Genomic DNA, 23,385 nt, shown 5'->3' with positions numbered 1-23,385 from the left:
AAGTCCAATGCTGACTCAGAGAACAAAAAGATTCAAATCTACACAGTAACACTTCTGAAAAGGATGAGAAACTTCATGTGCCACAGTCTAGCTTCTTCCTCTACCATGGCGGCCGGCTCTGTTACTGGGCTTTGCAAGAAGCTCTATTGGAGAACCCATTCCTTCCTCCCACAGCAACCACTGCACCTTAAATGACCTCGTATGTCTTTCTTACCTCTCAGCATGAGGATCACAGGGAGAGAAAGAAAGAGCCCTAGTTCCTATTTCAGAGGAAGAAGTTTTTTTTTCCTAAAGCTATCAAAATGAACCTAAATAAGATATGCAAATTCTGAAACATAAGTTATGAGTTACGTTCAGCATATATAAAAGCTTCTTATTTCTCAAGAATTAATATAAAATAAAATCTATGAGTGCCACCTTGTGGCCAGCCTCACTTCTACATGACCATCCATCCATCTCTATGGTTCTCCCCCACTGGGCTCCATGCAGTACGGCCACCGAGATAAAGGCCCCAAACTAACCTACTACATTGAACACACAGTCCCCGAAGCAGCTGGTACTATTCATTTTCTAGTTTCGATTCCAGAAATGCCTGCTTGAGGAAAGTGGGAATGAAGGGGCAGAGAAACAAAACGTAGGATGTGCACATGCGTTTGTTGATGGGCCAAAGCTACGCTGTACGTGTGGTATAGCCATTTGTGCACACAAACCATGGGGCTGCCATATGGGAGGGACCTGTACGATAACTATCTCCTCCTCCAAGAACATTTACTAATTTTACAAAGTTATGCAGGAAAAAAATTTACATTTACAATCAGTGAGTTTTGTGCTTAGAAGTTTTATTTATCAATGTTAAAGCAATCATTATCAACTTGGACACAATTCTAAAACAGAGCTCTTGTTCTGGCCATAAAATCTTTTTTTAAGTTTATTAAGATCTCATAAAGTAAGAAAGTTTTCCTAATACTTTAGAAAAAATACTAATCACTAATACGTTGATTTCATGCTCAAAGTGGTGACCCCACATTTTGAAAGATACACACCACTGCTTTGAACATCTAAACATATTAATTCGTCTTGGTGTCCCCAGACATGAGAGGAAATGGAGAAACCCTCACATTGCAACCTGACCAAATGACTCCAGAAGAGAATTAAGTGCTCAAAAGAGGTCAGTATTGCAAATCTGAAGGGACCTGATACTGATTCTGAGAAAAGATAATCTTCCTCTTAGAAAGGGATTAAGCTAAAAACCTTGCAGTTCTAGGCAGGATCGCAACAAGCAGACAACAAACAGTAGAAAGGGAAAGCTGAGCAAATTATCAAAATTCTCTTGGGAGATGGTGCTTATGCTTCTTACTGTCCCACCCAGATTGAAGGCCTATTTCCAGGAAAGGATTCTCCCTCAGTGTTAATGCGGAAGTGTAGGGCAGGAAGTTGCTGCTTTGGTCCTGGACCTGTAAAGGGGAGCCTTCTCAAGCAAGGGAAAATAAAGTGAAGTGACACAGATGGGATAGATGCCAGCCAGGTAATTATGGGAGAGTATGAAGCCAAAGAGTTTATAATTATGAGGCTGAACTGGGAAAATGCATCTGAACCCTTGTTCACCTCCCCAACTCCCTGGAAGAAATTTTTCTCCCTTCCTAACCTGACACAACAGCCCTTTTGAGATAAACCAACATACTGGACAGGGAAGAAATGTATTAAAAACCTGAGAGTCTGGAGAGGTCACTTCTGGGAGAATCTTTCATTTGCCATCTGCACAGGGAAAGCAGAAGAGTAAAATAAAGGCCAAGGCCCCACCTTGACCACAGAAATAAAATAAAAGCGAGGAAAAAAGAATTTTTACCCCGCCCAGTTAAAATGCAAAAACCATAAGCTCCCCTTAAAACAACAGCCATGCTCCACCAGAAGCATCCTGGGATCAGTATGGGTTAGTATTCTGAGCTGTGTCACCAGGCTTTGACAATTAATGATGTATTAAAACAGGAAAAGGTGACTTTTCAACCTTGGTTCCAACTTCCCAGCACTCTTAATCTGGGAGGGAAGCAGCTATCACGACAGCTTGATGGGAAGGTCTTCCCCGTACTTCCGGAGCAGCTTCTGATGGTTGTGGTCCACAGACCACTGTTGGGGCAGGTGCTTGGGCTGCATGGAGTCCAGGAAGTGCTGACGCCAGCGCCTCTCCAGCTGCATGAGGGAGCGCAGCCCACCCTGGCTATGGCACTGCACCACCTTCAGCCCATGGGGAATGTAGTTTTCATTGGAAATCCTGCCAAGACACAAAGTACAAAGGGTCTGAGAGAACCAGGCACAGGACGGTCTCACAGTTGGCCGCAAGTGCTGTGGCCAAGGGGCTTCCACAAGGGTACATGAGAGGCTGTTAGATTCCTAACATGTTGGTCACTTTAATGTTTTTAAAACATCCTCTTTTCCATATCTGCCTTAAAAAGTAGTTTGGATATATTGTTCACAATCTATCAGAAGGCTTTTGGGTATTCTGAGTTATACTTGTGGGAAAACCACCGCATGATTAGAGGGGCCCTACTGTCTGGCTGCTGATGCGTGAAGAATGCTGGTTCTGTATTTATTTCAGGGTGCTGTGACCAGCTCACGCTCCAAGTTATTCATCCTGTACTTACTCAGTACTTACATGAGGCTGCTAATCAGCCTACATGTTCCAGTTTTTCACAACAGTAATTTTACCTGAATATAAAATGCAAAGTGGGACATTTCCTTAGTGTCTTCTCTCTCACAAAAAGAATGCCAAACCACATTCATGAGAAGTGCTTCGCTCACAAAGAAATGCTACCGTGGTTGCTCGTTGTGCAAAGGTGCTGTTTAACAGGAAGATGAATCCCTGATTCCCTCCCAACTAAGCAGAAAGGCCTTACGAACTGCTCCTACGAATAAAGATTCCCTCTCTCAAGGAAGCTCCCTGCCGCAGGGGCTCCGTCCTCTCCCTGCATCCACCTCCCACTCTCAGTCCTCCCTCCCAAGACTCCCGCCAGTCCAGTGGTGTCAGTACCCTCTGGGTATCTGCAGACATTTTATTATTTAGCTCCTGAGCATCCCACTAACTTGTCTATCTTTCCCGAAACAGCTGTTCTTCTCGGTCCTAGACATCCAAGTCCAGCTTCCTTTTACCCAAGTCAGCAAGATAGATTTATTAGAAAGGTCTATGGCTGAAAGGGGAAGTTGAGCTGTTTTAGCAAATTTATTTGGGAATTGGTTAAAGGAGACAATATCATTAATTTCTAATATGACTTTGGCAAGTTGCTTAACTTTAACCTTGGGACATCTAATATAAAACTTGGAAAACAACACCTATTCTACAACCTCGCAGAATGGTTATAAAAATAAAGTACGATAACAAATTTTTTTAACTGAAAGATTTAAAAAGTGTAAGATATAACGTTAGGAGTTACCAGCAAAAAATCTAAATCCTACCTCATAAAGTTGTTAGAAGAACTAATCAAGGAGATTTATGTAAAGTTTATTAGCTTGGTTAGATAGATAATTATGTCTACAAATATCTGTTCAATAAACATTTGCTGCTATAAATAAAGTGTTTCGGTTTTCTGACAATAAAAATATTATAGACAACCAGCCTATATCAGGGTTTTGTGAACTTATCAGTTTAATTATTTCAGCCTCTTACTTCTGAAAAAAATGAGAGTTGGGAAGCAAAATTATAATCAGGTAGCCCAGTTTTGTCATCTGAGCCATTGACCCATTCATTTCCTAGACCATCAGCTTCTCATTTACAAACACTGAGTTAAGTCATATAAATTCAACTAGGTACTCATGGAGAAGGAGGGAGAAACCAAGGAAGGAAGGAAGAAAAAAGGAGAAAAGTAAATAGTAATGGCAATTCTGGCCAACATTCCATTCAGTGGGCCAGTACCCTGGAGTACAGGTGAGACAGAAAACATGAATCTCAATTCCCACGACCTGGATAAGGTAAGGGACACAAAACCACAAAACTGTACTTCATGGGCAACTTTAGAGATTTGAGGGTATTTTTTTACTATAATTTTCATCTTATGTGCTGACTTGAGGATTTACTTCTGCATTGAATATATAAGGCACAACTCCACTGTATTTGAACTCTCCTGATAATCATGAAAATGACTGGACATAAGTATATGACCTCAAAGGGTCAAGGATAGAAGGAAGGCAAGGCTCCTATGGAAAGGAAATTCTCAAGTAGATTGTTCTATCCCACCCCCATGGTATTTTAAGCCATTAGATACTTAATGGAATAAACATGAGGTTATGCACTGCACCTAAATGACTAACATTCCCTCCCTGGCAGGCGTTCCCACTAAGTAAGTAGTCAGGGTTAATGTTGCTAAGCTAGTCCTCAATCCCATCTCTGACCAGAACTGTCCACTGTACCTGGTCTCCAGGCTGGCAGCCTCTTGCAGCATCTCATCCGTGACCATGTCTGTGTTATAAAACTCTCTGAGTGCTTGCAGTAGCTCCTCCTTTCGATGAGCAGGCAGGCTCTCTGCATTGAGCAGAGCCCTGGCCCCAGAACGCACCTGCCGGCGCTCAGGGTCTTCCAGCAGGCGCAAGCCTTCCTCTGAGCCAATGGGGGCCTCGAACTCCTTGGCCAGCTGCTGCTTCAAATGGTTGTCATAGTAGTTGGAGATGGCATGGCAGGAGGTGCAGAGTAGCAGCACATCATGGGAGTTGTGGTCCTTCATCTCAATGGGAAAGTGCTTCCGGTACTCATGTGGAATCACGTTCTTCCTGAGCAAGTCCACCCGGAAGGCAGTGCTCATTAGTATATGACACAGACACACATGGAGCTAGCAGGAGGGCTCCTGGCATTCTGATCTGGGCCTAAATAAGACCGTGATGCCTTGGGCACCACAACCCAACAGAGATCACATGAAAACCTATTCCACTCTCGACTCAACTACCTACCTGCACCTGAGATTCCTCTTGAAGTAAGAACAGACCACCCGCTATCAGATTTCAGTGGAGGGCCAGGGGTAGCAAAAGGCTAACAACCTTTGAGAAGGTTGTGCTCCAAGAAGAAAAAGAATCAGGAAAATAAAAAGAAATTCTAATGACCTTTAAAATCTGGAAAACAACTCTCTCAAAACATGTTGCAGGTAACCTTTACTCCTGAAATTTTGGAAGCCTGGTGACCTGAAAAAGCCAATTTCCTTCACCTGAAGAATCCTTTACTCTAAGACTGTGTCATCAAAGTCCATCATTATTTTCTGAAGAGAACTAAGCTCTCAGGAAAAACTCTTAGCAGCAACAACTACTTGTCTCACTTTGCAGGGGGAGAGCGGAGGAAAGTGAGTTATTCCACAGAAGCCAAGGAGAAAGCCTAAGTGTCTGGGCACCCAGACCCAGCAGGCAGCTTCCTCTTCATTACGTGGGGGCCCTGATACAGAATTATCTTCCTGGACTATTGCAGTGTGTGCCTTCAGGTCATCTGGATACTTCATGAATAGTACCAAAGACCAGAAAGCTCATGAGCCACTTAAGGGAGGATTATGACACAGAGAGAAAAGCAGCTTCTGAAGGAGCTGGTCTCAGTTCTCTCATGAGCAAAAGGGAACCACTCTTTATAGCGAACTGTTACTGAGAAGAGTGTTGCATTCCAGAAACTAAAAACTGGGCTCAGGAAGGGTAGGGGCCACTAGAGCACGGCCAGGCAGTGTCAAAGCTCTCAGGGAAACTGGGATGTGCCCTAGGGACTAGTCTCTCAGCCAAAGTAGACAGACTCTAGCAAGGCCCCTGAGGATTGTGCATGTGGCTACAAGGGCAATTTCCACTGGAGGCAGAAAATCAGTTCAGCAACCCTACACTCACCGAATGTAGGAGTCTTTCTTGCCACACACTACGCACAGGTTCTCTTTAACCATCAAGTAGTAGTCTCCTGGGGATTCAGGTCTTCCTGCAGGTTCAAACTGGAGCCGGACCACAAAAGGCTCTTCACTCACCAGCTCTTAGAGAGAAAAAGAAGTTTTGTTAGTGTGTGTGATTGCTTGTCTCTCCCCCAGGGAAGAAGCACCACCTGAACTGCTGTTGGCTGTGTCCTGGCAGACATCACTATCTCTGGGTTTGAATAGCTCTGTCTCTGCCTTCTATACATCCCCCTCCCTTATCTCATTCCTCTCTTCTGCCAGTGCCCACATGCACCTAATTATAGATAAAATAGGACAGCTGAATCTCAAACCTCCAATGCCTTTGTCCAGGTACCACTGAGCTTTTCTTCGATCACAAGTGCATAGGGGCTGTCCATCAGGAGCATGGAGAAAGCAGTTATCATAGAGGGGTGATTTTCTGCAGGGAAAGAGAGAGAAATCCAAAACTGAAAGCTACCTATTGGTCAAGGAATTGATTGCCTCCCCATGTTCTCTTCTGAGTGACCCAAGCTATTCTTAACACTAGCGATAAACATTACATCTAATGGAAACAAACAAACAAGTTTTTGCCACTGGTATTGGGCTAGGAAATAGAAATAAAAATGAATTAAGTTTATACTTCTAGTTTTTATATTTATGGATTGGGACATTAGGGAGTGAATTAGGTAGTGTTACACAGTTCTTTTGTGAAAGCAAACAGGAAACAGAGCACCAAGAAAACTGCCCTATAGAGCAATCATTGGATTAAACAAAGTAAATTTAAAATGAAAGAACTTCAGGGTAAAGTAATGAGGGCTATGCGGATTTATTTCTGGATCATACACAATACTTGCTTCAATTTAATCATCCAATTCCTAAAGGCACAGGGACCAAACCACCCCGGAGTACTTATTAGTCATTCTTCTGCAACAGAGGCTTATGTTGTACAAGAAAATTCTCCTTGGCTAGAGAATAACATTGGCTTAGAGCTAGATGCCATTCTAAATCGTCAAATACCAAATGAACAAGAAATCAGATGATGCATTTTTCCTGGAAAGTATGAAGCACTTCACATTATTAATTTTCAAAGCTACTCTGAAGCAAGCAGGAACAATAATTATACCCTCATTTATAATTAAAGAAAGTATAGGTCTAAGGTCAAATCAAGGTCGATGACAAAGCTAGGTTAAGGCCCCCTCATTTCCGCTCCAACCAACCAACCATAAAAAAATAAAAAAGAGAAAAAGGAGAAAAATACAAAGAAATCAAAGGATAGCTCTGAATGTCCTTGAAGGAAAGGAAGAATAAAATTAACCCCTGAAGAGCCTCTGCTACCTTAGCACATAAGCCTTCTCCCCAGACCCAAGGTGAGGCATCACATGTGCCTTGCTAGAGGCTGAGCCTCTGACAGGGAACAACTCAGTTACCTGGCAGAATAGCCCACCCCCAGGGGCTTTCTTTTATGTTTTCTGGGGTCTTTCCCTTGGGGGTTGCCTGGCACCGTTACATCGATCTTAGACTTCTTGTTTCTTGGCTTCTGCAGAGATTCTGTTGCTTCCCCATTAACCTCTTCTCCCAATCTGCTCATTTCTTTACTCCGGAATGGGATGTCTACCACATCCTGGCATTTCTCCAAGACTTTTCTCCAGCCAACGAGGTCACTGTTTTCTTCTAAAGGTGAATTCCTAGAGAAAGGGTATCCAAGAAGACGAAGAAAGAGAGCCACTGAAATCTGGGCATCCCTGGCAGCATAAATTACCTGAAGAGAAAAGTTAGAGATCAGTGATCTGGAAAGTGAACCGGAGAGAACAATTCAAAGTCAATCACAAAGATATAAACAACTTTTAGGTCTAATTCAAGATGTACAATAACCTAGGTACCATGTCCTTCTTAAAAACTCATTATTATGAAAAATTTCAAACTATAAAAAAATAGATCAAGTAGTATAATGAATCCTCACGTTCCCTGTCTTTAACTAAAATAGTTAAAATAATGACTTACTCCAAATGCTTGAAAATCCCAATCTATATACATCAATGAAGTTTCCTTCTATCTGCTACCAAACCTACAGGACAGATTTTTCTCAAGTCTGGGATAGGGCAGTTACCACAGGCCTAACAATTAGCACATGAACTTCACTTTGGGGATGGTTGTCATCTAGAATAGCTGAGACCAAAATTTGTTAAGAGACCTGTGTGACTATAGTGAAGTTCACTGCCATGTCTAATAATAAGATGTTGAAATCAAGGAAAACAAATGGTTTCAAACATGGCCTCATATCAAAAGTCACAAGGGCCTATTTCTGGAATTTATGTCTTTAATAATGGTAAGTCATTCTCCCAGGTAACTGGTCATAGATAAAAGTAGTCAAAACTATAATTAATAGCTTTTCTTAACAAATGCTATTGTAAGGGCTTTAAGATTCCTTTAATTCACCTTTAATAACCAAGCCTGGTAAACAATAATATTAGTAAGGATTTTTTAATGCTTTTAGAGTAAAACAAGTTTGTATAAAAATTTCTACCTAGACCAAATAATCTACATATCTATTAGCAAGTTTTCTCCCACAGGAAAAGTGTGCTTGAATGTAAAAAGTTCGGAGTGCTTTTTAACAAATTATTTACAAATGATAAGGAAACCAAGGTATTTTCAACAAATGGTGCTAGAACAACTAAATGTCCACATGCAAAAGAATGAAGTTGGACTCCTACCCCACATCATACACAAAAATTAACTCAAAATGGATCATAAATCTAAGTGTAAGAGCTAACACATAAGACTCTTAGGAGAAAACATAGGAGTAAATGTTGGGTTAGGCAATGATTTTCTTAGATATGACACCAAAAGCATGAGCGGTAGAAGAAAAAATTGATAACTGGACCTCATCAAAATTAAAAACTTAAGTGCTTCAAATGATCCCACCAAACCTAGGTGTTGGGGTGGTGGGGTGAAAGGGGAAATGGCTGTTAATGGCTGTGCTGTTTCTTTTTGGGGTGATGAAAATGTTCTAAAGTTAGATTGTGATGATGGTTGCACAACTCCGTAAATATACTAAAATCCATTGACTTGTATATTTTAAATGGGTGAATTTTATTGTATGTAAATTATATTTCAGCAAAATTATTAAAAAGAAGGAAGGAAAGAAGGAATGAACAAACCAAGGCACAAGGAAGTAACTTACTGAGGGTCACAACAAATCAGAAATAGCTGAAGAAAACAAATTCAAGTAATTTGATTCCCAGAGTTCTCTCACAGGATATTAACCTTAAGATAATAGCTATTGCTAACTCTATTAACATTTGGAAGGATGAATAAGTGGAAACTGACTCAAACCTAGGCTTATAGAGGGCAGTAAGCCAAAAATCCAAAAATCAAATTAATCTGAGCCACAGAAAATGGTAAAGCATAGAGAATGAGGGGCAGCAGGTATCTGTGAAAGCAAAGATACAAGTAGGGGTAGAAACAGAAAGATAAGGTGAAAGTCTTCATAAAGAACACTTAAACCCCATCTCTTCTTTTAGACCACAGGGCCAGACAATTACTCCATCTCTACTGCAAAAAAATAAAAGATTGTAGAACCAAAACTAAAATAAAGTCATTTATGTCAGGAACAAAATGGAGTTGGCCAACACAGGCATATTAAAGAAAACAAAGTTTTACTTAACATAAGTTACAGAATGTACAGCTCTCCTCAAAAATCAGCAGAGATAGCCAGCCAACCCCCAAACACCAAGTCTATTCATACCATCTTTGGACTTCCTTGTTCCCCTCTCTCAGCTACCCTGATCCAAATAAAGAAGAAGACCACGAGGCAACCCATCAGCTGCAGTTACCCCATAAAAACCCCTTAGTCGGAACTCATTGCTCCCATAGCTTTGAATTTCCTGGCTTACAGGTTGAAACTCTTGCAATAAACTCATCTTTCTGCTTTGGTTTACTCAATGTGCAGGATTTAGTTTTTGACATGTGTAAGTCATATAAACGGCTAAATCACAGAAGATCTGGGGTCAAAGTGTCACCTGAAAAGAGGAGGATTATGGGAAGTCTACATATTGGATGGTTAGACTACCAGTACCTTTCTCCCACTCAGCTACCAGAATATAGGCTGTGGGGCTTAGATCTCTTGGGCAGAAGACTAGAAGATTCATCTCTGGAGAAACTGAGTAGCCTGAGAGAAAAGACTCATAGTTACTAACATTTGACTGTAATCTATAGCTACTGATAATAAACCCCACTAGTCCAAAAGCCATGACCATGTGCCCTGTGCTCTCAATCCATTTTTTTTCATGGCAAATTTAAATATTATTTTCTGCACTTTCTAAAATCTCACTAAGCATTATTATAGACCAGTCACCTTGGGTATTATTAGATATTGAGTCTATTTTAAGGCATTTCTGCCTAATACTTATATCATATTTGAGAATAAGAATTTTAAAAATAATTATACTTCACAAGCAATGACACTTCCATTCTTCAACTATTCTGATAAGAAGTACCTGGTCCTCAGTAAGATTCTCAGCATCCCAGTTGCTGCAACGAAGTACAAGGGACTTGTCAAGGGGAAAGTTCAAAACAGCCTCAGCAAGTGATTTCAGGCTAAGCCCATTACAGAGCAAATTGTTTCTATAAGAAATAAATAAAATCATGTATCAAAAATAGGCAAAGGACAAGAATAGGCAAATAAAAACATATAAATGGCTAATAAGCAGATGACAGATAATCTCACTAGACATCAAATCAAATAAAAATTATACACAATTTCTTAATCTATTAGATTGCAAATATTTTTTTAAAATAACTATATCTATTATTAGTGGAACATGATGAACCAGACAGTCTAATCTAAATTCATGAACTGTACATTTTTACAACATTTATTAAAAAAACTTTAAAAATAAATAGCAATCAAAATTTTGAACATGAAAACTGATTCAACAATTCCGCCTCTAGGAATTCATCCTAAGGACAAATGTACATAAAACAATCTTCATTGTAGCACTATTTATAGTAACAAATAATTGAAAACAACCTAAATGTGCATAAGGTTTTGGTTCAATTAATGGAAATTAAGGATTTAGGGAGACATAAAACTTTCTTTTGTTTTATTAGAAATTGTAAAAGTAATGAACACTTATTATTAAAAAATAAGACAATACAGCAATATAATGGGAGAGAAGTGAACCCTCTGCCCCACACTTCTGAAACTCCTGGGGAATATGACTATTAACAGTATGCTCTGCCCCACCCCAGAATTTTTCTATGCACAAATAAACAGATGGTTAGATGGAGTAGATATAATTTTCTGTTATTTATTTTGCTTTCTGTTATGCTACTTGCTCTATCACTCAATGACATGACAGTAAGTACAAATGTACTTAGTTCAATCTTTTTCACAGTTGTGTGATTTTTCAAACATGGATATTCTATAATTCTTGAAATCAATACCCTCATTGAAAGACAGTACTTATTTTTAGTTATTTAATTCCATTTAAGTCATTAGTCTTTTTTTTTTTTTTTAGGCGAGGCAACCCTTGGTTGACCTCACAGATTACAAAGACCTTGTCAGGTTACAATCCCTTATTTTTTTATTTTTTACGCCTACAGCACCTAGTCTTCCTAGATGGTCTCCCATCCAAGTACTAACCAGGCCCAACCCTGCTTAGCTTCCGAGATCAGATGAGATGGGCTTGTTCAGGGTAGCATGGCCGTAGACTCATTAATCTTTTTTAAATGTCATATTTGGAAAGGTTTCACATTACTTGAGGATGAATTAAAAACAAGATGCCGCCTTTGTTACTTCAAAGTTTCACTAGGAAAGATTCCAAAATCATATATAACAATCTCTATAAAGAATCATTTTTGGTTAACACATAATAAAAATATAAAGAGTATGAAAAAGATAGCATTAACAAAAAAAAGAAAATCTGTGCTCCTCCCCAAAGTCAACTGAAAGCTACAACTACTTATGGCAAACATCAGGAGCAACCTGTAGCTACAGTGCTAAGTATAATTCTTGCACTAGAATGACAAATTTCTTACACTATAATATATTTAAAAATTTATTTTTACTAAGTTGTTCAATAATAAAATAATGTTTAGTTTTATTAAAATTTCATTAAAAATTGAAAGGCCTGATAAATTCTTCATTCTTATTTCTAGAGAAGTTCATGGTAGCATTCAGCTTTAGCCAAATCATTATTCTGACACTTGGCTATTCTGCATTTAGCCAGACAGAGAATTCAGAGCACCACTAATTTCTACATATTCCTAATGAGGACTGTAATTGCATAGATAGAGATCTGGAAAGACAAACCAATCTGATGATGATGATGATGCGGAAGGTGGTAGTGATGACAGTGTTGATGATGATGGTAATAGTTAAAATTTAAACAGCAAGAATGCTGTGTCAAACACTATTTCTAGTTCTTTACATAGTTTAACTCATTTAATCCTCACATCAGTCGTATGAGGTGGGAACATTATTATCTCTACAGATGACAGAACTGAGGAATAAGTGCAGTTTGGTAATTTGCCAAAGGTCACATAGCTGACAAGTGGCAGCTCTAGTGCTCCCACCCACACAGTCCATTTCAGAGTCAACTCTTAGCCACTGGGCATACCACCTCTAGCAACAGAGTACCAGTGGGCACCTCTGGGGAGGCAGTGCCAAAGGGCAGAGAGCCTGATGAAAGATGGCTTCTACTTTTATTTCCAAACACTTTCAGAGTTCAAAATTTTTTAAAGTAAATATTTTCATGTATTATTTGAAAAAAAAATGATACTTATGAATTTTATTAACATAAGCAAACTACAAAGCTAAAATAAAATTTCATTTTATACTAAAAAATTACAATAAGCATAGATTTTAATCCAGTCCTCCCTTAGTTTACTAAATCCTCTAAACTTTTAATGTCAATGTCATTTGAGGCAGGGAGAGAAGCAGTTTCAGTCCGCATTATTAAAATGAGGATCTGATACACATGAGAAGGTAACTTAGACTCCCTAAAAAAAAAAATTAGAATAGAATTTCTATAAAAATATAATTCCAAGGGAAAGGGAAATCTCTCTTCCTCCCAGTAAAGGATAAGAGCTGCCACCACTGTTGGCCTAAAGCAAGGTATGCAAACTCAAATGCTTACAGGATGAGTTGGGGTTACACTGGGAGAGGTGTGGACTTGAGCGAATAGAACAGAGCATCCTCATTTAAAAGAGGACAGTGCTACCCAGACAATTGTTGCCATCAAGAACTACTGACCCTATCTGGTGATAGCCAGAAGGGAAAGGGGTTGGGAAGCTGGGGGAAAGGGGTGAAGGGTTAAAGAAGTACAAATTAGTAGCTGACAGATGGTCACGGGGATGGGGAGCACAGCACAGGGAATGTGGTCAGCAGTAATGTACTAGCTAGGTGCAGAGCCAGAGAGGTGATGGGGTAATTGGGGGGATTGTTTCATAAACTATATAAACGTCTAACCAATGTACTGTATACTTGAAACTAATAAAAAAATAAAATACTAAATAAATAAGAACTGACCTCATATAGTCAAATCATCTAATTTTTCAAGAGAAGTCAGAAATACAGATTTTTATATTAAATCTTCTACAATCCATTTAAACTAAGATTTAAACTAAGATTTAAACTAAGATTTCCCAAAATTATCATATGAAAACAAAACAAAACAAAACACCTGCAGCCCTAATTTAGCCAGTGGGGCCATCAGGTTACAATCTGTAGCTTACAGAGACACCTTATTAAAGTTTCATCTAAAAAGACCAATTCCAGGTAACTAAAGTTTTTTCAGGAGCTGGAATATTTCCTCAAAAGTTCAATATGCATCTCAGAAGCCACTCTGTTCCTCAAGAATTTCAGATGCTTCATTATTGATTCTCATTAATCTACAAATCTTGCTAAAATATTTGCCGCTGAGCTCCAGGAATCCCAGCATTGTACAAACCATACCTCTGCATCATGGCTAGGTATCGGAGGTCCAGGCACCCCTTAACGACGAGGCCATAATCCTGCAGAAGCTTGCTTGCATCTTCTGAACATCCTACTCCAACTTTTAAAATAGTGCCATCTGCCAAAATGTTCAATAATGTTTTTGGTAGTGTTTTTCCTCCACAGATCAGCTTGGGCAAGCGAACCAAGACACAGAAGCCACTTGGGGAAGCCATTTGAAGGAGAGACAGAGGACTAGCTTTGCCTTCCAAATTCACCTGCAACAGAGGAAAAAATAGGGCCACAGTTAACACCCTGGCACAGCACCAAGGACAACATGAAACCGTGGCAAAAAAAAAAAACGTCTAAGTGGGTATATCCTTAACTTCCCAAAGGGAGCAGCTGACCAGATTTCGGTTCAAATCTAAGGATCAGCCCATGCTAACAAATGCAATGTACTTTGTGAAGGAGCAATTTAAACAGTGGTTACTGAGGGCCCAAACTCCAGGGCCTGAAATATGAGCAGTCCATAAATAGTGACCAGCAGACACAGGGGAACACTGGAACATATATTGGCAGAGTCATGTGAAACATACTGGTTTTAGAAGACTAAGAAAAAAATGCTAAGGCGCAGAGTGCCAAACGATAAACAAACTCTTTATTATACAGACTCTAATGTACATGCTAGTGACTTAACTCATTTACCATCACTGCCTCAAGATTTGATTTTTATAAGGAGATAGAAATACAATACTAGTATAAATAAGTGGTACCTGCCAATATAATAAATCCTGATAGCCCTAAGGGCTTTCTCAGCATTCTGTGGTCACAAATGCTGTGTGTGTGTGTCTGTGTGTGCGTGCGTGTCTGTGTGTGTGTGTGTATATATATATATTAAAAACTTATAGTGAGCATAAGCTAGGATTCTTATATCGTAAAAAATGAAAATAACTTTATGTATTAACTGATCTAGTTTTAATCTTTTTGAGGTAATAAATAAGTTGGAGAAAATGCTAAAAGTTAAGGAAGTTATTCCCAGAAAATTTTACATTAATTAAAGGTTCCCTAAAGCTATCCATGGATACCAGGCTAAATATCTGATAAATTCCAATCCTCATTTTTCAGGAGAGGAAATTTAAGGTCTACTACGTACAGGTGAAGAAGTTTGCCTAAACATGGAGAGATCATGGCAAAGTCAGGACTAGAACCTAAATTTCCCAATCTCTAGAACAGTAGTTCTCAACCAAGATTGATTTTGTACCCCCACCCCAGGACATTAGGCAATACCTGGAGAAACCTTTGGTAGTCACAACTTGGGGAAGAGTGCACTGGTATCTTAGTAGTCAGAGGCCAGAATGCTGCTAAACACCCTACAGTGTACAGGATTGCCCCTGCCAACAAAGAATCATCTACTCAAAACGTTAACAGTGGGAACCCTGCTCTAGGCAACAGAATTCTCTCAACACCACAGTATGGGTGTTCTAGGCATTGAACTGGGCGCCACTGAGGATATAAAGTTATACAAGAGATGGAACCTGGAGAGAACAATACACATGAGCTCATGTCCTCAGAAATTGCATGGTAAATACCAAAGGAACAGTTCAAACAAAGTGCTACGAGTAATTGGGGGAAGGATATTTCACTGTTGAAGTAACCAAAATCACAGAGAAGAAATAGTCAAGATCACGAAGAATCGTTGTTAAAAAGAAAAATTCGGGAGGGCCTCTGCCCTCCATTCAACCTCAGTGCTAAGTAAAATCATGGTTTAACTCACAAAAGTGTTAGGACTTCCCTTCTCAGGCACTGCTTTTCAATGAGGGCATTTCCATACCCTCAAATGAAAGCATGTCAGTGTGATCTCTAATGTGTCTATTTCTTGGGACTCAGTCGAGGTCAAAAAGACCTGCAAGAAACTGACTACTGGGTCCTGTTCTATCATAATTCATCTGGATGCGGCCGAATTGACTTTTTTCTTATTAATAAGTAATTCCCTCCCTCTTTAATACCAGCTCTAAGAAAAAGCTATAAATCTCCACTTCTAATATTTAGCACTGCTAATTTGACATAATATTCACTGCAAATTCCTACGCTGGATCTTTGTACATCTTTTCAGTTGGGTTCCATTGTCCAAAATACATTAAGTAAGTAACTAGATAGGTGAACAGATAGATAAGTTGTCTTTTTAATGCTGTCTCTGGATTGTGCTTAAGATCCAATGTATTATAATTACGGTTTTCCCACTAGAAATCCAAATGTTCATGATGCTAACAGGTATCCAATTTATACTGGATGTATAAATGGAAGAATAATGCTTCTAGCAGAGTTAATTTGGCTTAAAGAATAAGCTGTGTAGTCTTTATTTCTCATATTTCCCCCTTTTGCTTTTTAACATCTTTTTGCCCTGATATCACTTACTACTCAAGGAAAATAAGGGCTTACTAATGTTATAAGCAGGGTTCTTAAAAGTCCAGAACTGATAAAATCTTCTGGAAAAGCCAGTGATTCTTTAAATGACCCCATGGTGGCAGCAGAGAGTAGAGAATGATCTGGTACCATGTTCTGGGCTGAAAACAAGTTAACTAATGAGCATCCCTAGTCTGTGGCATTTATTTATCATTTAAATTTAGACCATGGCTTTGAGACAGGAATGAGTTTGTCCTGTTCAAGCAACAGAGTGAAGGCCCAATGAGGCTGGAAAGTAATGAGAAGGTTGAGATGAAAACAGGAGACAAAATCGGATGTTGAGAGAAGACAGAGCATAGAAGTCCTTAAGAACATGTAACTAAGACATCTTTATTGGAAGCAGTGGAAGATTTTAAGCAGAGGACTGCCACAATCTGATGTGCATTTTTCAAAGATCACTTTGGTTACTACAAAAGAATGGATTGTAGGAGCACAAGAATCCAAGCAGGGAGGCCAGTCAGGAGGCTATTGCAAAGGTCCAGAGGAGATATGCGAGGCCTGGACTAGAAAGTCGCTGAGATGTAGAGAAATAGATGGATGCAAAATCTCTTTTGGAGATAGCACTGGTAATACTTCCTAAATGGGAAGGGAAGCAGTAATAGTAAGGAAAAGGGAGTGGACCTCAGACAAGCCTGAAGCCTGGGCCTGCAGAAGAATGCTCTTGGGAAAATGACCTTCACTTCATTCAATATTTATTGCACTAATTATTTGCACCTGTTAAGCAAGGACGTCTGTAGCCAGAAACGCCAGAAAAAAAATCAGGCATGAGTCAGGGGCCAGAAACATATTTAGCATTTCCATCCCTATGTCCTCAGGAGAAAGGCAAAATAATAGTTTCTAAAACATGGCAGAATCCTTATTTTGTACAGGTGATTTATCCATAGTTGTACATCACCATAGGTAATTCAGGGGGATCTGGAAACTCATACCTCTGTCTGGTAGCATGCTGTGTTGTTTCCCAGTTTCTATAACCACTTTTTTGAATTTCCATATATTTTGCCATTAAAGAAATTTAACATACTATAACTGCCTGTTTGTGTCTTGACTTTCAATCATATCACTCTGTTTGACAACCCTTAGGGGGAAGTATGTCTCCCTAATTTTAATCTTAAAGGTGGAGACCAGGGATAATATAGGTTTGAGAAGAAAAATCGAGAGTTCTGTTAGGAACATGTTAAGTTTGGGATGACTATTAGACATTCAAAGGGAGATGTCAAGTAGGCAGATGGACATAAAAGGCTGGAGTTCTACTTTTGAGAGTCATTAGCATATCAATTATATTTAAAACTATAAAAAATTAGATGAAATCACAAAAAAAATAAAAATAGAACTACCAGATGACCCAGCAATTCCACTTCTGGGTATTTACCCAAAGAAAATGAAAACACTAATTTGAAAAAATAATATGCACCCCTATGTTAACTGCAGCATTATTTACAATAGCCAAGATATGGAAGCAAGATGCTCATCGATAGATGAATAAAGAAGACATGAGATATACATACACACACACAATGAAATATTACTCAGCAATAAAAAAGAATGAAATCTTGCCATCTGTGACAACACGGCTGGACCTAAAGGGGGTTATGCCAAGTGAAATAAGTCAGACAGAGAAAAGACAAATACTGTATTTCACTTATATGTGGAATCTGAAAAAAAAAAATGAACCAACAAAACAAAAACAGACTTAGATATACAGACAAATTATGGTTGCCAGAGGGGAGGGGATGGGAGGATGGGTGAAAAAGGTGAAAGAGAATAAAAGGTACAAACATTCAGTTATAAATAAATAAGTCACAGAGATATAGTAAACAGCACAGGGAATATAATCAATAATATCATAATAACTTTGCATGGTGATATCATAAGGTATATAAATATTGAATCACTATGTTGTACACCTAAAATTAATATAATATTGTATTTTATAATATAATAAAAAAATTTTTTTAAACAAATTGATTCGCCAAAAAATAAAAAGATGAGATCACTTAGAAAAAAGAATGTAAATTAGATGACAAACAGTAATGATCCATGGATCCATCTGCTGACCCATAGACATGTTTACTTTGTCTCCACAGTTAAAAACTTGTGCCAGAGTTTTAAAATTAATAGAACTCACATTTTAAAAAATCTATATTCCAAGTTTCTTAAAGAACTGAACAATGTGGCAACACTTTGCTTGACTTGTATAGCAGGTTCCCCATTTATATAAGGCATGAATTCTCTAATTCACCATGATATCCTCTCAACACTGAAGCCAACTGTCATTTCCCATTTATCATTGTATTCGTACACCACTATTTTTCTAATACAAATAAATATTCATCAGGATCTGTGTCTCTATCAAAACTAGGGAAATGAAAGATCATAAAGGCCTTGTGTTTAAAGAATAATAGGGAAGAAGCACATTTATTTATGAAATTTAAGAATATTTCTATGCATTTAAAAATGCAATCACTCTACATCATTCATTCGCATTTCCTATCTGGACCTTGTAGGAATCTTGAGTTTGCAATCCCTGGGGGTGGATACAGAAGAGAACAAGTCTGAGCCATGTCAATATTTAGATATCAGGTAGACAGGGGATCAGAAAAGGTAAAAGAGGAAAGAACAGTAAGATAGGAGATAGGAGAATATGAGGGCATGAAAGCTAAGAAGAGAATGTCTTGCATAGGAATTGTGCAGATGCTTTTGAAAGCTAGAATAATGAGTCCAAATAAGTGTCTGCTGGATCAGAAAACAAGAAAGCCATCAAGTTGATCAGTCACAGTGGAGTAGTATGATAGGATGTCAGATTAAAGTAGGCTGAAAAATAGAGAACAGCAAATTATACCCAAGCGACTAGAAGAAATAATAAAGAGCAGAAATCAGTGAAATAGAACATATACAATAAAGGAGATCAACAAAGCCAGAAGTTGGTTCTTTGAAAAGACTAATAAAACTAATAAACCCATGGAAAGGGTAATCAAGAAAAAGAGCAGCACAAATAAGCAAGAATGTCAAGAATGAAAAAGCAGCCATCCCTACATATCCATCACACAGGAAAAAACTGTCAGAGGATATTATAAACAGGTTTATGCCTATAATTTAAATTTTTGAGAAGACAGATTTAGCTGAAAAATAGAATTTATCAAACAGACATGAAGAAATAGAAAATATGAATAGCCTGAACACTATTAAAGAAATTGTATCCCTAATTCAAAACTTCCCTTAAAAGAAAACTCCAGATGACTTCACTAGTAGATTCTAATCAAACATTTAAGGAAAAAGAATGACAGTCTTACATAAACTATTCCAGAGAACACAAAGATAAGGAACAGCCCTAACTCATATGAGGCCAGCATAACTTTTTTATCAAAATCTGAAAAGGTCATTTCTAGAAAGGAAAATGATAAGCCAATATGACTCACGAACATAGATTTTTTTCAAAAAAATCCTCTAAAAGTCATTAGCAAAATGAATTCAGCAATGTATCAAAAGAATAAAACATCATGACCAAGTTGGATTTATTCCAGATAGTCAAAAATTAATGTATTTCACAACAGAAGAAAAACTACAGTCATCTCAAGAAATGCAGAAAAAGCACTTGATAAAATTCACCAACCATTTATGATTTTTAAAAAAACCTTTTAACAAACCAAGAGTAGAACTGAACGTATTTGCATACCCAATAATAAGGACCATGTGTTTGTTGCAGCATTCTTTGTAAGAGCCCCAAACTGTAAACAACCCAAATGCCCATCGATTTTAGAATGGATGAATAAATTGTGATGTATTTATACAATAGCAATGAGTCACAGTCACATACAACATAGATCTCACAAACATAAAGTTGAGCAAAAGAAGTCCAACACAAAAGAATACATACTTGATAGTTTCATTTACCTTAAATTTAAAAAGCAGACAAAACTAAATTACAGTGTATGCTTGAGTAGTAAAAGTATAAAGAAACAAGAAAGTAAATATCATGAAATCAGGATAATGACAATCCTTAGAGGGAAGGCAAGGGAAATGATTACAAGGGGAGTTTCTGAGGTACTAGCAATCTTGTTTCTTGACCTAGTTTCGAGATACACTGCTGTTCTCTTAAGATCATTTTACTGTTAATTTTTGTTTCAGGAACTTTTTTTTTTGTCTTTATTAAAATATAATAGACAATTAGTCGCTTGTATTTACATTGTACAACTCAATGAGTTTTTTTCACTTATAGTTGGTATACAATAATATACCAATTTCAGTTGTATAGCATAGTGATCAGAGATCCACATAACTCGCAAAGTGATCACCCCACTAAATCTAGTACCCTTCTTCCCCCTTACGTATTTATTACATTATTAACTATCTTCCCCAAGCTACACTTTACCATGTCTATTCTGCAACTACTCATTTGTACCTCTTAATCTCTTTGCCTTTTTTTGACCCTCAACCCGCATCCTATGTAGTATCCCTCTGAACATTCTCTGTATCGATGTTTATTTCTGCTTTTGTTGTTGTTTATTTTGTTCTTTAGATTCCACATGTACATAAAATCATGTGATATTTGTCTTTCTCTACCCAACCCATTTCATTCAACACAATATCCTCTAGGTCTATCAGGGCAATATCTTTTTCCATCCCCTTCCTTTGAGTCTGGTGTGTCTTTTAATCTGAAATGAGTCTCTTGTAGGCAGCTTATTTAGCGGCCCATTCAGCCACTCTGTCTTTTGATTGTGCACTTAATTCTTTTCCATTTGAGGTACTTGTTAATAGGAATGTAGTTACCATCCTTTATTCCTGTTTTGATACATGTTTCTTCTTCTTAAAGAAGTCTCTTCAACATTTCCTGTAATACTGGCTTGGTGATGATAAATTCCTTTAGCTTATTTTTGTCTAAGAAGCTCTTTATCTATCCTTCAACTCTAAATGATAGCTTTGCTGGATAAAGTATTCTTGTTTGTAGATCCTGGGTCTTTATCATGTCGAATATTTTGTCCCAAGCCCTTCTGTCCTGCATAGTTTCTTTTGAGAAATCAGTTGCCAATCTTATGGATGCTCCCTTGTAGGAAACTAACTGCTTTTCTCTTGCTGCTTTTAAGATTCTTTGTATTTAACCTTTGGCATTTTAATTATGATGGGTCTTGATGTGGGCCTCTTTGGGTTCCTGGTTTTGGGGATTCTCTGAGCTTCCTGGGGTTTTATGTGTATTTCCTTCACCAGGTTAGGGAAGTTTTCCAACATTATTTCTTCAAATATATATTCAACTTCTTGTTCTCCCTCTTCAGGTACCCCTATGACATGGATATTTTTACCTTTAATAGTGTCCCATAGGCTCATTAAATTATTATTATAGTCTTGGCTTCTTTTTTCTTGCCATTCTAATTGAGTGTCCTTGGCTTTCCCATCCTCTATATAGGTCATTTGATCCTCTTCTTTATTCACTTTGTTTATTCCATTTAATATACTTCCCATCTCAAATAATGTGTTCTTCATTGCTGACTTGTTCTTTTATATTTTCCATTTCTATTTTTATGCTTTTTGTCTCTTTGTTGAAGTTATCACTGAATTCCTCTACACTTCCCATAGTTCATTGAGTATCTTTATAACCAGTGTTTTGAACTCTGCATCTGTTAAATTGCTTGATTCCATTATTCCTGGATCTCCATTCTGTTGATCTCTCATATGGTTTCTGCTTCTTTGTCTTCCCATTTTGGCTGCTTTTCTGTGTCTGTTTCTATGTACTAAGCAAAGCTACTAAGTCTCCCAGTCTTATTAGTGTGGCTTTATATGGTAGGTGTCCAGTAGCACAGTCCTGAGAGGGGTTCAGCTGCAGGCCAAATTTATCCCCAGCCTGTGAGCCCCTCCAGGGCCACCTATTAAGATTCAGCAAACAATCCACAGACGCTGTGCTTATATTTGCCTCAAATGGCCACACTAGAAACCGAGGCCAGCTGCCACCAATGTAAGTCTAGAGGCTGCTCAGCAAGAAGCACCTGACTCACCTGGATGTGGCTTGGGTGGGGCCTCAAGTTGGGTGAGGCGGAGTTTCAGGGAATCCTCTGGGTGGAGCAACCTCTGTTATCCAGTCTGATGATGTCTCCGCTATGGCGGCACTGACTCCACACACTGGGAGGGGGCAGGGCTCAGCAGAGGAATAATGGATACCCCCGGCACTTCTGTACAGAGCGAGTCTCGCCTTGGCCCTCACTCTGACCACTCAGTGTTCTCCTGTAAGTCCTTGAGCAGAGGAACTGGCACTAGTGTTCAAAGCGAGCAGGTCCGTCACCACCAAAGTCCACTCACGGACACAGCTCCTTTAAGAGGCTTCTGTAGCTGCCACTGCCGCTGCCACAGCCTCTGTCTTGCTCAGCCACTTGGGACCAGGTAGCCTCGTGTCCTCACCTAGTCCTACCTTCTGCCATTGCAGGGTGATTTCTTAGATTTCTCCCTGGTTGCATGGCTTGTTCATCTAGATCCCAGACGATTTTTCCTTGCTGTTTGCTCCTTGTTTCTGTCACAACTTGATTTAGTCGCCAGAGGAATGAACAAAGCCTCTACCATCTACACCGTTTTTTTTTCCCGCCCCCTTCAGGAACTTTTTTTTTGATGTATTTCATAATAAAACAAAAGTTAAAAAAAAAAAAATTCAGGGGGCAAGTTAAACAGATTAGACAAAGTTAAAGAAAGAAAAATGGAACTGTAAAAGCAACCCGAAGAAACTGCACAGAATGAATCTAGAGAGACTAAAATATGTTAAATATAAAAGAGGCACCAGACATGTAAGATAGCATAAAAACTTGAGAATATAGCTGATCAAATTCCATCAAGAAAGAAAGAGGAGGAGGAAGAGGAAGAATGGAAGGAGGAGAAGAAGGAGAAGAAAAAGAAAACACAAGAGAAAGACAATCTTCAAAGAGAATTTTTAAATTGATTTAAAAAATACCAATCCTCATGTCCAGTATCTTTCTGAATCTCAAGCTGGAAAAACAGAAAGAAGACAACACATAGTCTCATCATGGTGAATCTCTAGAACCAGAAACTCAAAGAGAAGATCTTAAAAGGACCAATTAAAAATTAGATTAACACAATGCAATATATATATATATAACACAATGCAATATATATATATATATA

General features: G+C 38.4%; 1 protein-coding gene and 1 pseudogene across 3 annotated transcripts in view; both read right to left on the bottom strand.

Annotated features, from left to right (window-relative positions):
• Positions 1-818: 818 nt before the first annotated feature.
• The window catches only part of EXD2 (exonuclease 3'-5' domain containing 2), a 67,516-nt gene continuing 44,949 nt past the window's right edge, over positions 819-23,385 (bottom strand). For 2 of the 3 annotated variants that reach the window (XM_039875346.1, XM_039875349.1), the window contains 7 exons: positions 13,828-14,084; positions 10,367-10,493; positions 7,298-7,629; positions 6,203-6,309; positions 5,836-5,971; positions 4,399-4,755; positions 819-2,269 (listed from right to left, as the gene is read on the bottom strand). In XM_039875346.1, coding sequence (XP_039731280.1) covers positions 2,053-2,269; positions 4,399-4,755; positions 5,836-5,971; positions 6,203-6,309; positions 7,298-7,629; positions 10,367-10,493; positions 13,828-14,084 — 1,533 coding nt within the window. In that variant the 3' untranslated portion in view covers positions 819-2,052. The remainder of the gene's footprint in view (positions 2,270-4,398; positions 4,756-5,835; positions 5,972-6,202; positions 6,310-7,297; positions 7,630-10,366; positions 10,494-13,827; positions 14,085-23,385) is intronic. The other variant, XM_039875348.1, reaches the window with a different exon arrangement.
• On the bottom strand, positions 11,466-11,583 carry LOC120612816 (uncharacterized; annotated as a pseudogene).

Source organism: Pteropus medius, unplaced genomic scaffold (assembly GCF_902729225.1).
Source record: "Pteropus medius unplaced genomic scaffold, Ma_sr-lr_union100, whole genome shotgun sequence".
Lineage (NCBI taxonomy): Eukaryota > Metazoa > Chordata > Mammalia > Chiroptera > Pteropodidae > Pteropus > Pteropus medius.
Note: the sequence above shows the minus strand (reverse complement) of the source record. Positions and strands in the feature narration are given on the sequence as shown.